This window comes from Columba livia, chromosome 3 (assembly GCF_036013475.1).
Source record: "Columba livia isolate bColLiv1 breed racing homer chromosome 3, bColLiv1.pat.W.v2, whole genome shotgun sequence".
Taxonomy (NCBI): domain Eukaryota; kingdom Metazoa; phylum Chordata; class Aves; order Columbiformes; family Columbidae; genus Columba; species Columba livia.
This window is the reverse complement of record NC_088604.1, coordinates 121,926,681-121,941,759: the sequence shown is the minus strand read 5'-3', so window position 1 is coordinate 121,941,759 and position 15,079 is coordinate 121,926,681. Positions and strand designations below refer to the sequence as shown.

The window sequence follows — 15,079 nt, the reverse complement described above, 5'->3', positions numbered from 1 at the left end:
GGCAGCCCCGGGCGAGCGGTCGTGCCGCGTTTCGCGGGAATCCCGCCAAAAAAAACCCAAAAAACAAACGCGACCAAACAAAAAAGCGCACAGAGAGAGCCGCGGCGCGAAAGCCGCGCCCGCAGGACACGGAACCCGCCGGGGCTCGCCCCGAGCTCCCGCCGGAGCGGCGCCCCGCTCGCCACGCCACCCAGCCCGCCCGCAACCGCGCCTTAGCTCTGCTTGTAACCGTCCCCGCGACCGACGGGGGCTGCGCCGCTCCCGGAGGGGCTGCCGCACCGGGCACGGGCGCTGCGCCGGAGGGAGACGCGGCTCCGGACCGCACGCCTCCCAGCAGCTTCGCCAGCGCGGCCGTAAGGGCGGGGGGGGGGGGGGGAACCGGAACCGAACGCCTCCGCGCCGCGCCGGCCCCTCCCGCTCCCCCCGTTCCAACGGCACGGTCACCCTCGCCGCTGCCGCACTCACCTGCCGCCTCTTTCGCCGCTCCGTTCCCCTCGCGCTCCCCCGCCGTCCCGCCGGGCTCCGCGGGCACCGACAGCCGCCGCGCCCCGAAGACGCCCGCGGCGGGAGGTCCCCGGCTGTCCCCTCCTTCCCCTCCGCCCTTCTGCCGCCTCCGGGGAACCTCACGAAGGGCGGCCCTGAGCCGCCCGCCTCCCGATGCCCGGGCGCCGGCCGCAGCGAGCGCTCCGCAGCCGCCCCGACCCCCGTTCCCGTTCGCCTCCGGTCTCCCCCCCCCGGCCCCGGCACCGAGACACCGCGGACCTATCAGCGCTCGCGGTTTGGGCATGCGCACTAGGGAGACTGCAGCACCCGCCCCTTGCCGCATCCCGGTTCGCTCCCCGGGACACGTCAATCATCTCCCTCTCCGCCTATCAGCGCTCGCGACTGGGGCATGCGCAGTAGGGACACCGCAACGCCCGCCTCTTCCGCACCATCATTGGCTGCGGGCGGCACGCAGTACCCAGCCCTCGACGCCCGCCCCTCCGGCAATCTGATAGGCAGACAGCATGAATTTGCCTGTCAGCTGAAGCTTCATATTAGCTGCCTTTTCCTGGAGAACCAGATACATACATGTTTTGATAAACATTGCAATGGAATGCTTACTTGTTGATAAGGACAGATTCACATCTTGCAAGAGGAGCAACAAGAAACAGGTGACCAACAAACTGACCAACCGTGTATAACATCCCCTTCACATGAATACTTCATATACAAGTGGCAGATCATGAGGATCTTGTCCTCTTTGCCCCTTTTCGTCCCTTCTGCTTATGGTGACATTAGGAGAGGACCTTGCTAGTCGTCCCTGCAAACTGAGGCCTGCTGAGAGACTGAATCCAGCTCCGGTTGGCTGCAGAGTCCAGTCCAGGACTTCAGGTGCTGGCTCTGCAGTTGCTGAGACTTTCAGGATTGGTTTTGTATTATTTTCTCTACTCTTAATATAGCATTAGTAAAACATTGCCAGTTTTTCCAACTCTCTTCTCTCTGTCCTTCTTTCCCTCCGGATCGCCTGTCCTGAGTGGGAAGGGGGGAGAGGGAGGGGCAAAAGGGGGAAGTGGGGGGGAGACGGGGTTAACAATACATCTGCCAGGGTTTTACTGTCACCCCGCAATCTAAACCCTCGACAGGGGCCAACAGATGGGGGGGTCCTGAGAGGAGACAAGAGGGGAAAATGAGGCCTCTGGGATGTGACAAGAGCAACTGGGGAAGTTTTGAGGGGAAGAGAGAAAAGAGGGGAATTTAACGGGGCAAAAGGTCAAACAGGCACCGTGATGCCACCAACGAGCCTGCAGGGACCCAAAGGCAGGCAGGGCAATCGCAGAGGAACGGGGAGGAAACGGGTTTCTGAGGGAACAAGGTGGCGAGTGAGCTTGTGAGGGGTCCAGAGGCAAAGGGATGTGTCCCGAGGAGAACAAATAGAGAGGTTCTTACTCTGAGAAGTTGTCCTTGACTTTGTTCCACCAGCAGCCGTCCTGCGGTCTCGGCACAGCCTGGGGATCCCTGACCCGCACCACCACAACCTTTAACAGCACATCGGGCTGCTCTAGAACCGGAATGACAAACAGCAAGTACTTCTCTAGGACAGCTTTGATGTGGGATTGTTCTGTTTTCTCTGCAACGGACAGGGAGAAATTTCTCCTCCCCACAGTACCACTAAACACCCCACCCATGATTGTTCAGGCATTTTGGGGCTGAAAGCCCCCATCTCTCACCGGCCTGCTCCTCCAGTAACGTCATCGTCACCCCCCGAGTCCCCCCATTTATTCACTCAAAAAAAAAAAGGTAGAAAAGGAAAACAGCCCCAGCGGGCAGCACGTTACTTTAAAACGCCATTTACCTATGTACGTACCAGAGCGCCCAAACATGGGGGGGCAGCGCCCCGAACAGCCGCAGCCACGTCCCAGAGGCCGGCAGCCGCCCCCCGGCACGCTGGGGACGGAGGACGGAGCCGCGTCTCCCGCTCCGGCGCTGCTCCCCCCACCCGGGCTGGGGGGTCTGCTGAGCACGGGGCGGTCACAGCTCCCCCTCTGAAACACAGGAATTCCACATTAGAGTTCCGCGTTGGGGCGGCCGGGTGCAGCACCGCGCTTTGCCCGCAGCCTTTCCTTCCTTGTCCAATTTATACAACGGCCTCGGCTCCTCAGATTCCGCCAGGGCTGCTCTCCTCGCATTCCCACCAGGTGGTTCCCCAATCCCTTTCCCGCGAGCTAAAATACCCCCCAACGGGCTCTTGTGCAGAGCACCGCTACCGCGCCGTCCTCCCGTTACGCGTCACGCAGGACGACACGGCTCATCTTGTAACAGAGACAAGCAAGAACTACGAACGCTTCTAGCGGCACTCCACAGGCAATACTAAAACCTGCCCACGACGTACCGCCCTCACAAGTTGTGCTCCAAGTTTATCCCGCCCTTTCCAAAACAAAACAATTCCGGCACGCGGCTCAAGTCCGTCTAACGCTCAGCGCCGCGATCGGGACGCTCGGCCACACGGGCGGCTTCACGGCGCTCGCGCCCCTTGCACGCTAAAGCCACCGCAGCTTCCGCTGTAGGTTTTGGCGTTCGAGTGCACAGTCAGAGCCGAGGCCTATCCGAGAATCAAACCGAACTGCGGTACGCCTCACCGCTACGTACGGGGCCGGCTCGACACCGCGACGGAGCGCCGGAACAACCGACACCAAAAGCTGGCCGCACGAGCAACCACCGCACGCCTGTAAGGCGCTCGCAAGCCCGTGCGCGCTATCCTGCCTAAATTCCGTACCGCGACTTACGGACGCCCCGCGAGCGCGTGCCCGGTCCCGGCTCCCAGCGCAGAAAGACCCCTCGCCAGAGGTCCTCGTCCGTCCCCGCCGCGACGCGACCGAGACGAGGAGTCTCTCCAGAGAAACCCCCGGGGCGCGCCGACAGAGCCCTCGACTCCGCGGGCCCCGCGGCCGCACAGAGCGGGTCCTCCGGCCGCCTCGCCGGCTGAAACGGGGAAGGGAACGGGACGGCAGAGTCAGCAGCGCTGCTAAGCCGCATTCTTCACAGCATCACAGTATGTTTGGGACGGGAAGGGACCTCAAAAGATCATCCAGTCCAATCCCCCCATGGAGCAGGAACGCCCAGGTGAGGTCGCACAGGAGCACGTCCAGGCGGGTTTTGAATGTCTCCAGAGAAGGAGGCTCCGCAACCTCCCTGGGCAGCCTGGGCCAGGCTCTGCCACCCTCACTGAGAAGAAGTTTCTTCTCAAATTTAAGCGGAACCTCTTGTGTTCCAGCTTGATCCCATTACCCCTTGTCCTATCGTTGTTTGCCACCGAGAAGAGCCTGGCTCCATCCTCATGGCACTCACCCTTTATATATTTATAAACATTGATAAGGTCCCCCCTTAGTCTCCTCTTCTCCAAACTAAAGAGACCCAGCTCCCTCAGCCTTTCCTCACACGGGAGATGCTCCACTCCCTTAATCATCTTCGTTGCCCTACGCTGGACCCTCTCCAGCAGTTCCCTGTCCTGCTGGAACTGAGGGGCCCAGAACTGGACACAATATTCCAGATGCGGTCTCACCAGGGCGGAGCAGAGGGGAAGGAGAACCTCTCTCCACCTACTAACCACCCCCCTTCTAATACACCCCAGGATGCCATTGGCCTTCCTGGCCACAAGGGCACAGGGCTGGCTCATGGTCATCCTGTTGTCCACCAGAACCCCCAGGTCCCTTTCCCCTCCACTGCTCTCTAATACGTAATTTCCCAACCTATACTGGAACCTGGGGTTGTTCCTGCCCAGGTGCAGGACTCTACACTTGCCCTTGTCAAATTTCATCAGGTTATTCCCCGCCCAACTCTCCAGCCTGTCCAGGTCTCTGATGGCAGCACAGCCTTCTGGCGTGTCAGCCACCCCTCCCAGCTTGGTGTCATCAGCAAACTTGCCGATAGTGCACTCTATTCCCTCGTCCAAATCGTTAATGAATATATTGAACAACATTGGCCCCAGCGCTGCCCCCTGAGGCACTGCACTGGATACTGGCCTCCAGCTGGACTCCGCACCATTGACTACCGCTCTCTGGCTTCTCTCCTTAAGCCAGTTTGCAACCCACCTCACTGCTCTGTTGTCCAGACGAAGCTGTTCCATTACTTTCCCAGGGACAGAGCTGAGGCTGACCGGTCTGTAATTACCCGGGTCCTCCTTCTTGCCCTTTTTGAAGACTGCAGTGACATTTGCTTTCCTCCAGTCCTCGGGCACCTCCCCCGTTTCCCAAGACTTGGCAAAGATGACGGAGAGCGGTCCAGCAGTGACTTCAGCCGGCTCCCTCAGCACCCGCGGGTGCATCCCATCCGGACCCGTGGATTTATGGATGTCCAGACTATTTAATTGCTCCCTAACCCAGTCCTCATCGACTAAAGCAAACTCCTCCACTGACCTGGCTTCATCCGGGGTCTCAGGGGTACAGGGCTCCCCAGGACGGCCTCCGGCAGAGTAGACAGAGACAAAGAAGGCATTCAGGAATTCTGCCTCCTCTGTATCTTCTGCCACCAGGGCACCCACCCCGTTCATCAGTGGGCCTACATTGCCTCTGGTGTTAGTTTTATCTGCTATGTATTTGAAAAAGTTCTTTTTGCTGTCCTTGACCCCTCTCGCCAGCTGTAATTCTAGGGGGCCTTGGCTATCCTAGCTGCCTTCCTGCATCCTCTAACAGCAGCCTTATATTCCTCCCAAGTGGCCAGCCCCTGCCTCCATGACCTGCAAACTCTCCTCTTCTGCTTGAGCATACCCAACAGGTCCCTGTTCAACCACGCAGGCCTCCTGGCTCCCTTCCTCGACTCCCTTCATGTGGGGATGCTCTGATCCTGAGCGTGGAAGAAGCAATCTCTGAATGCAACCCAGCTATCTCGGGCCCCTTTTCCTTCAAGCAGTCTTGCCCGTGGGATTTCCCCCAGCAATTGCTTGAAAAGGCCAAAGTTGGCCCTGCTAAAGTCCAGGGTTGCAATTCTACTTGCTGTTCTGTTCCTGCCACACAAGATGCTGAACTCCACCTTCTCGTGGTCACTGCAGCCCAGGCAGCCCTCAACCTTTCCTGCTTCGACCAGACCCTCCTTGCTAGCGAGGATGAGATCCAGCAGTGCACCTCTCCCAGTCGGCTCCTCCACCACCTGCATGAGGCGGTTCTCACCGATGCACGGCAGGAACCTCCTGGACTGTGGCTGGCTGGCTGAACGGTCCTTCCAGCAAACACCAGGGAACTTAAAATCCCCCACAACAACCAGGGCCTGTGACCGTGAGGCCGCTCTCAGCTGCCCATAGAAGGCCTCATCAGCTTCCTCAGCCTGATCTGGTGGCCTGCAACAGACGCCCACAGCAGTGTCACCCCTGCCAGCCTGCCCCTTGATCCTGACCCATACACTCTCAACTCGCTCCTCATCCGCTCCTGGGCAGAATTTAGTACACTGTAGCTGCTCTCTCACATAGAGAGCAACTCCACCACCACGCCTGGCTGGCCTGTCTTTACTTCATTTGATGAGGTTAGTTGTAATCGTTTAGTTTCTCGCTGACAACACGTCTCTTAATTATTAGTTAAATACAAACTAAGCTCTCAGCTCCTAAACAACGTGTTACTTAACCTTCCGTCTCCCTCTTGTCGTGCAGAAGGAGCTAAAAGGTGAAAAACGTCCCCTCACCGCGCAGGCGGTCAGAAAGCATTTCCCTCACGTCAACCGGTTCCTGAGGGCCGCATCTTGTAGAACTTCACCGCAGCGTACGCTGACTCGGCAGCTTCTCTTCAAAAGCGGGAAGAGAAAACAGGGACAGGCACCTGAAAAAACAAGGCAGAGAACAGAGCAGCTGGGAACACCGTGTCATTTGCACGTGCACGTCCCACAAGCCCCCGAGCGTGGGGGGGCTCCCCGAGGAAAACAAAGCGGGGGCAGCGCCCCAAACAGCCGCAGCCCCGGCCCGCAGGCCGGCAGCCGCCCCCCGGCACGGCAACGCTTCCGGCCGACCCGAGAAGGGAGCCGTTCGTGCCGGCCGGTATCGACACCCCCCTTTTCCAGGCAGCTCGGAGAACTCCCTTTGCCAGCGTCGTCCTGGTACGTTTCCCTCGTCCGGCTGCTCTTGTCTGTACCCCGTGTGCACCATCAAGACGGTTTTCTAGGCACGTTTCCCATTGCCTCGTTCGCACAGAGCTTCTAAATTCGCTCTTACCTGTTCGTCCGATCTCGACAGAGCGCGTCAGCTCCTCGCGCCGCGAGGCGCCGCTGCTCTCCCGTCGCCGGTGACGGCTCCTTTGGACCCTAATTCTGATCGGGCTATAAATCTCCTATTAATTGCTTATCCTCTTTGTTACAGTTTCCTGACGTTGGCTGGAGGACACGGCCACCTGGGCTCAGAGACGCGGCTTCCGTACCGGTCTCTGTCCTCTCGGTGGCTGGTTTGACGCGGCGCCTGCCAATTTATGGCCAGTTTCCTGAGCAGCGTTTCCCTTCTGAGGCCCGTTGCAACGCGTGACGGCAACTCTCCTAGCAACAGCACAGCTTCCAGCAACCGGAGCATCACGTTTAATCTGCCTCCCTTGTGCCGTTAATACACTTTATTCTTTTCAAACGGCTTCAAGGGCCCGCACCCTTCAAGAAACCTGCAGTGCAGCTACTAATCTTCTTCTCTTTGCGTAACTCTACAGCTCACGCGAGAGCAATTGCTTCAGCTTTCTGGGCAGAAGTCCCTGGAGGTAAAGCTTTAGCTTCCCTTACCTGCTGGGCGGTCGGCACCGCACGCCCGGCTTCACGTACCCCTCGCTTTACGCAAAGCTGCTCCCATCGCTGACCCGGGAGGCTTCGGCATCCTCCAGCGGCCGGTCCCTTCAATCCGCTTCTGCTGTTGCCGAGCAACCGCGGGCCACCGACTGCCGGACGGATCCACTGAGGAAAGAAGCCGCGCCGACAACGTTAGCAGGAGCAATATTTACGTCATTAAACGTTTAAGGAGGCACCGAGGGAGGGATGTCGTTTTCACACAAATGGGGACCTGACCCCCGTCGGGGGGGACGGACACCGGCACGCACGGACCCGACCGCGAACCCCCGCGGCTCGATCGGCGTCTCTGCCCCCCCCCCTTGCCGGGCGCTGCAGTACCCGAGTTTCGCCACAGGGCGGCAGCACCGAGGCGCGCCGCGGCACCGCGTTGGGGCGGCCGGGTGCAGTACCGCGCTTTGCCCACAGGACGGCGCCACTGAGACCCGCCGCGGCAGCCCCGGGCGAGCGGTCGTGCCGCGTTTCGCGGGAATCCCGCCAAAAAAAACCCAAAAAACAAACGCGACCAAACAAAAAAGCGCACAGAGAGAGCCGCGGCGCGAAAGCCGCGCCCGCAGGACACGGAACCCGCCGGGGCTCGCCCCGAGCTCCCGCCGGAGCGGCGCCCCGCTCGCCACGCCACCCAGCCCGCCCGCAACCGCGCCTTAGCTCTGCTTGTAACCGTCCCCGCGACCGACGGGGGCTGCGCCGCACCGGGCACGGGCGCTGCGCCGGAGGGAGACGCGGCTCCGGACCGCACGCCTCCCAGCAGCTTCGCCAGCGCGGCCGTAAGGGCGGGGGGGGGGGGGGAACCGGAACCGAACGCCTCCGCGCCGCGCCGGCCCCTCCCGCTCCCCCCGTTCCAACGGCACGGTCACCCTCGCCGCTGCCGCACTCACCTGCCGCCTCTTTCGCCGCTCCGTTCCCCTCGCGCTCCCCCGCCGTCCCGCCGGGCTCCGCGGGCACCGACAGCCGCCGCGCCCCGAAGACGCCCGCGGCGGGAGGTCCCCGGCTGTCCCCTCCTTCCCCTCCGCCCTTCTGCCGCCTCCGGGAAACCTCACGAAGGGCGGCCCTGAGCCGCCCGCCTCCCGATGCCCGGGCGCCGGCCGCAGCGAGCGCTCCGCAGCCGCCCCGACCCCCGTTCCCGTTCGCCTCCGGTCTCCCCCCCCCGGCCCCGGCACCGAGACACCGCGGACCTATCAGCGCTCGCGGTTTGGGCATGCGCACTAGGGAGACTGCAGCACCCGCCCCTTGCCGCATCCCGGTTCGCTCCCCGGGACACGTCAATCATCTCCCTCTCCGCCTATCAGCGCTCGCGACTGGGGCATGCGCAGTAGGGACACCGCAACGCCCGCCTCTTCCGCACCATCATTGGCTGCGGGCGGCACGCAGTACCCAGCCCTCGACGCCCGCCCCTCCGGCAATCTGATAGGCAGACAGCATGAATTTGCCTGTCAGCTGAAGCTTCATATTAGCTGCCTTTTCCTGGAGAACCAGATACATACATGTTTTGATAAACATTGCAATGGAATGCTTACTTGTTGATAAGGACAGATTCACATCTTGCAAGAGGAGCAACAAGAAACAGGTGACCAACAAACTGACCAACCGTGTATAACATCCCCTTCACATGAATACTTCATATACAAGTGGCAGATCATGAGGATCTTGTCCTCTTTGTCCCTTTTCGTCCCTTCTGCTTATGGTGACATTAGGAGAGGACCTTGCTAGTCGTCCCTGCAAACTGAGGCCTGCTGAGAGACTGAATCCAGCTCCGGTTGGCTGCAGAGTCCAGTCCAGGACTTCAGGTGCTGGCTCTGCAGTTGCTGAGACTTTCAGGATTGGTTTTGTATTATTTTCTCTACTCTTAATATAGCATTAGTAAAACATTGTCAGTTTTTCCAACTCTCTTCTCTCTGTCCTTCTTTCCCTCCGGATCGCCTGTCCTGAGTGGGAAGGGGGGAGAGGGAGGGGCAAAAGGGGGAAGTGGGGGGGAGACGGGGTTAACAATACATCTGCCAGGGTTTTACTGTCACCCCGCAATCTAAACCCTCGACAGGGGCCAACAGATGGGGGGTCCTGAGAGGAGACAAGAGGGGAAAATGAGGCCTCTGGGATGTGACAAGAGCAACTGGGGAAGTTTTGAGGGGAAGAGAGAAAAGAGGGGAATTTAACGGGGCAAAAGGTCAAACAGGCACCGTGATGCCACCAACGAGCCTGCAGGGACCCAAAGGCAGGCAGGGCAATCGCAGAGGAACGGGGAGGAAACGGGTTTCTGAGGGAACAAGGTGGCGAGTGAGCTTGTGAGGGGTCCAGAGGCAAAGGGATGTGTCCCGAGGAGAACAAATAGAGAGGTTCTTACTCTGAGAAGTTGTCCTTGACTTTGTTCCACCAGCAGCCGTCCTGCGGTCTCGGCACAGCCTGGGGATCCCTGACCCGCACCACCACAACCTTTAACAGCACATCGGGCTGCTCTAGAACCGGAATGACAAACAGCAAGTACTTCTCTAGGACAGCTTTGATGTGGGATTGTTCTGTTTTCTCTGCAACGGACAGGGAGAAATTTCTCCTCCCCACAGTACCACTAAACACCCCACCCATGATTGTTCAGGCATTTTGGGGCTGAAAGCCCCCATCTCTCACCGGCCTGCTCCTCCAGTAACGTCATCGTCACCCCCCGAGTCCCCCCATTTATTCACTCAAAAAAAAAAAGGTAGAAAAGGAAAACAGCCCCAGCGGGCAGCACGTTACTTTAAAACGCCATTTACCTATGTACGTACCAGAGCGCCCAAACATGGGGGGGCAGCGCCCCGAACAGCCGCAGCCACGTCCCACAGGCCGGCAGCCGCCCCCCGGCACGCTGGGGACGGAGGACGGAGCCGCGTCTCCCGCTCCGGCGCTGCTCCCCCCACCCGGGCTGGGGGGTCTGCTGAGCACGGGGCGGTCACAGCTCCCCCTCTGAAACACAGGAATTCCACATTAGAGTTCCGCGTTGGGGCGGCCGGGTGCAGCACCGCGCTTTGCCCGCAGCCTTTCCTTCCTTGTCCAATTTATACAACGGCCTCGGCTCCTCAGATTCCGCCAGGGCTGCTCTCCTCGCATTCCCACCAGGTGGTTCCCAATCCCTTTCCCGCGAGCTAAAATACCCCCCAACGGGCTCTTGTGCAGAGCACCGCTACCGCGCCGTCCTCCCGTTACGCGTCACGCAGGACGACACGGCTCATCTTGTAACAGAGACAAGCAAGAACTACGAACGCTTCTAGCGGCACTCCACAGGCAATACTAAAACCTGCCCACGACGTACCGCCCTCACAAGTTGTGCTCCAGGTTTATCCCGCCCTTTCCAAAACAAAACAATTCCGGCACGCGGCTCAAGTCCGTCTAACGCTCAGCGCCGCGATCGGGACGCTCGGCCACACGGGCGGCTTCACGGCGCTCGCGCCCCTTGCACGCTAAAGCCACCGCAGCTTCCGCTGTAGGTTTTGGCGTTCGAGTGCACAGTCAGAGCCGAGGCCTATCCGAGAATCAAACCGAACTGCGGTACGCCTCACCGCTACGTACGGGGCCGGCTCTACACCGCGACGGAGCGCCGGAACAACCGACACCAAAAGCTGGCCGCACGAGCAACCACCGCACGCCTGTAAGGCGCTCGCAAGCCCGTGCGCGCTATCCTGCCTAAATTCCGTACCGCGACTTACGGACGCCCCGCGAGCGCGTGCCCGGTCCCGGCTCCCAGCGCAGAAAGACCCCTCGCCAGAGGTCCTCGTCCGTCCCCGCCGCGACGCGACCGAGACGAGGAGTCTCGCCAGAGAAACCCCCGGGGCGCGCCGACAGAGCCCTCGACTCCGCGGGCCCCGCGGCCGCACAGAGCGGGTCCTCCGGCCGCCTCGCCGGCTGAAACGGGGAAGGGAACGGGACGGCAGAGTCAGCAGCGCTGCTAAGCCGCATTCTTCACAGCATCACAGTATGTTTGGGACGGGAAGGGACCTCAAAAGATCATCCAGTCCAATCCCCCCATGGAGCAGGAACGCCCAGGTGAGGTCGCACAGGAGCACGTCCAGGCGGGTTTTGAATGTCTCCAGAGAAGGAGGCTCCGCAACCTCCCTGGGCAGCCTGGGCCAGGCTCTGCCACCCTCACTGAGAAGAAGTTTCTTCTCAAATTTAAGCGGAACCTCTTGTGTTCCAGCTTGATCCCATTACCCCTTGTCCTATCGTTGTTTGCCACCGAGAAGAGCCTGGCTCCATCCTCATGGCACTCACCCTTTATATATTTATAAACATTGATAAGGTCCCCCCTTAGTCTCCTCTTCTCCAAACTAAAGAGACCCAGCTCCCTCAGCCTTTCCTCACACGGGAGATGCTCCACTCCCTTAATCATCTTCGTTGCCCTACGCTGGACCCTCTCCAGCAGTTCCCTGTCCTGCTGGAACTGAGGGGCCCAGAACTGGACACAATATTCCAGATGCGGTCTCACCAGGGCGGAGCAGAGGGGAAGGAGAACCTCTCTCCACCTACTAACCACCCCCCTTCTAATACACCCCAGGATGCCATTGGCCTTCCTGGCCACAAGGGCACAGGGCTGGCTCATGGTCATCCTGTTGTCCACCAGAACCCCCAGGTCCCTTTCCCCTCCACTGCTCTCTAATACGTAATTTCCCAACCTATACTGGAACCTGGGGTTGTTCCTGCCCAGGTGCAGGACTCTACACTTGCCCTTGTCAAATTTCATCAGGTTATTCCCCGCCCAACTCTCCAGCCTGTCCAGGTCTCTGATGGCAGCACAGCCTTCTGGCGTGTCAGCCACCCCTCCCAGCTTGGTGTCATCAGCAAACTTGCCGATAGTGCACTCTATTCCCTCGTCCAAATCGTTAATGAATATATTGAACAACATTGGCCCCAGCGCTGCCCCCTGAGGCACTGCACTGGATACTGGCCTCCAGCTGGACTCCGCACCATTGACTACCGCTCTCTGGCTTCTCTCCTTAAGCCAGTTTGCAACCCACCTCACTGCTCTGTTGTCCAGACGAAGCTGTTCCATTACTTTCCCAGGGACAGAGCTGAGGCTGACCGGTCTGTAATTACCCGGGTCCTCCTTCTTGCCCTTTTTGAAGACTGCAGTGACATTTGCTTTCCTCCAGTCCTCGGGCACCTCCCCCGTTTCCCAAGACTTGGCAAAGATGACGGAGAGCGGTCCAGCAGTGACTTCAGCCGGCTCCCTCAGCACCCGCGGGTGCATCCCATCCGGACCCGTGGATTTATGGATGTCCAGACTATTTAATTGCTCCCTAACCCAGTCCTCATCGACTAAAGCAAACTCCTCCACTGACCTGGCTTCATCCGGGGTCTCAGGGGTACAGGGCTCCCCAGGACGGCCTCCGGCAGAGTAGACAGAGACAAAGAAGGCATTCAGGAATTCTGCCTCCTCTGTATCTTCTGCCACCAGGGCACCCACCCCGTTCATCAGTGGGCCTACATTGCCTCTGGTGTTAGTTTTATCTGCTATGTATTTGAAAAAGTTCTTTTTGCTGTCCTTGACCCCTCTCGCCAGCTGTAATTCTAGGGGGCCTTGGCTATCCTAGCTGCCTTCCTGCATCCTCTAACAGCAGCCTTATATTCCTCCCAAGTGGCCAGCCCCTGCCTCCATGACCTGCAAACTCTCCTCTTCTGCTTGAGCATACCCAACAGGTCCCTGTTCAACCACGCAGGCCTCCTGGCTCCCTTCCTCGACTCCCTTCGTGTGGGGATGCTCTGATCCTGAGCGTGGAAGAAGCAATCTCTGAATGCAACCCAGCTATCTCGGGCCCCTTTTCCTTCAAGCAGTCTTGCCCGTGGGATTTCCCCCAGCAATTGCTTGAAAAGGCCAAAGTTGGCCCTGCTAAAGTCCAGGGTTGCAATTCTACTTGCTGTTCTGTTCCTGCCACACAAGATGCTGAACTCCACCTTCTCGTGGTCACTGCAGCCCAGGCAGCCCTCAACCTTTCCTGCTTCGACCAGACCCTCCTTGCTAGCGAGGATGAGATCCAGCAGTGCACCTCTCCCAGTCGGCTCCTCCACCACCTGCATGAGGCGGTTCTCACCGATGCACGGCAGGAACCTCCTGGACTGTGGCTGGCTGGCTGAACGGTCCTTCCAGCAAACACCAGGGAACTTAAAATCCCCCACAACAACCAGGGCCTGTGACCGTGAGGCCGCTCTCAGCTGCCCATAGAAGGCCTCATCAGCTTCCTCAGCCTGATCTGGTGGCCTGCAACAGACGCCCACAGCAGTGTCACCCCTGCCAGCCTGCCCCTTGATCCTGACCCATACACTCTCAACTCGCTCCTCATCCGCTCCTGGGCAGAATTTAGTACACTGTAGCTGCTCTCTCACATAGAGAGCAACTCCACCACCACGCCTGGCTGGCCTGTCTTTACTTCATTTGATGAGGTTAGTTGTAATCGTTTAGTTTCTCGCTGACAACACGTCTCTTAATTATTAGTTAAATACAAACTAAGCTCTCAGCTCCTAAACAACGTGTTACTTAACCTTCCGTCTCCCTCTTGTCGTGCAGAAGGAGCTAAAAGGTGAAAAACGTCCCCTCACCGCGCAGGCGGTCAGAAAGCATTTCCCTCACGTCAACCGGTTCCTGAGGGCCGCATCTTGTAGAACTTCACCGCAGCGTACGCTAACTCGGCAGCTTCTCTTCAAAAGCGGGAAGAGAAAACAGGGACAGGCACCTGAAAAAACAAGGCAGAGAACAGAGCAGCTGGGAACACCGTGTCATTTGCACGTGCACGTCCCACAAGCCCCCGAGCGTGGGGGGGCTCCCCGAGGAAAACAAAGCGGGGGCAGCGCCCCAAACAGCCGCAGCCCCGGCCCGCAGGCCGGCAGCCGCCCCCCGGCACGGCAACGCTTCCGGCCGACCCGAGAAGGGAGCCGTTCGTGCCGGCCGGTATCGACACCCCCCTTTTCCAGGCAGCTCGGAGAACTCCCTTTGCCAGCGTCGTCCTGGTACGTTTCCCTCGTCCGGCTGCTCTTGTCTGTACCCCGTGTGCACCATCAAGACGGTTTTCTAGGCACGTTTCCCATTGCCTCGTTCGCACAGAGCTTCTAAATTCGCTCTTACCTGTTCGTCCGATCTCGACAGAGCGCGTCAGCTCCTCGCGCCGCGAGGCGCCGCTGCTCTCCCGTCGCCGGTGACGGCTCCTTTGGACCCTAATTCTGATCGGGCTATAAATCTCCTATTAATTGCTTATCCTCTTTGTTACAGTTTCCTGACGTTGGCTGGAGGACACGGCCACCTGGGCTCAGAGACGCGGCTTCCGTACCGGTCTCTGTCCTCTCGGTGGCTGGTTTGACGCGGCGCCTGCCAATTTATGGCCAGTTTCCTGAGCAGCGTTTCCCTTCTGAGGCCCGTTGCAACGCGTGACGGCAACTCTCCTAGCAACAGCACAGCTTCCAGCAACCGGAGCACCACGTTTAATCTGCCTCCCTTGTGCCGTTAATACACTTTATTCTTTTCAAACGGCTTCAAGGGCCCGCACCCTTCAAGAAACCTGCAGTGCAGCTACTAATCTTCTTCTCTTTGCGTAACTCTACAGCTCACGCGAGAGCAATTGCTTCAGCTTTCTGGGCAGAAGTCCCTGGAGGTAAAGCTTTAGCTTCCCTTACCTGCTGGGCGGTCGGCACCGCACGCCCGGCTTCACGTACCCCTCGCTTTACGCAAAGCTGCTCCCATCGCTGACCCGGGAGGCTTCGGCATCCTCCAGCGGCCGGTCCCTTCAATCCGCTTCTGCTGTTGCCGAGCAACCGCGGGCCACCGACTGCCGGACGGATCCACTGA

At 59.4% G+C, this 15,079-nt stretch overlaps 1 protein-coding gene across 9 annotated transcripts in view; it reads right to left on the bottom strand.

Annotated features, from left to right (window-relative positions):
• Positions 1-15,079, bottom strand: part of LOC135579185 (PE-PGRS family protein PE_PGRS30-like) — a 40,560-nt gene extending 25,481 nt beyond the window's left edge. For 4 of the 9 annotated variants that reach the window (XM_065059518.1, XM_065059520.1, XM_065059522.1 and 1 more), the window contains exons 1-5: positions 10,809-13,776; positions 9,620-10,215; positions 6,094-7,386; positions 2,348-2,525; positions 1,930-2,041 (exon numbers count right to left, since the gene is read on the bottom strand). In XM_065059518.1, coding sequence (XP_064915590.1) covers positions 11,246-12,718 — 1,473 coding nt within the window. In that variant the 5' untranslated portion in view covers positions 12,719-13,776 and the 3' untranslated portion in view covers positions 1,930-2,041; positions 2,348-2,525; positions 6,094-7,386; positions 9,620-10,215; positions 10,809-11,245. The other 5 variants (XM_065059528.1, XM_065059523.1, XM_065059526.1 and 2 more) reach the window with 5 other exon arrangements.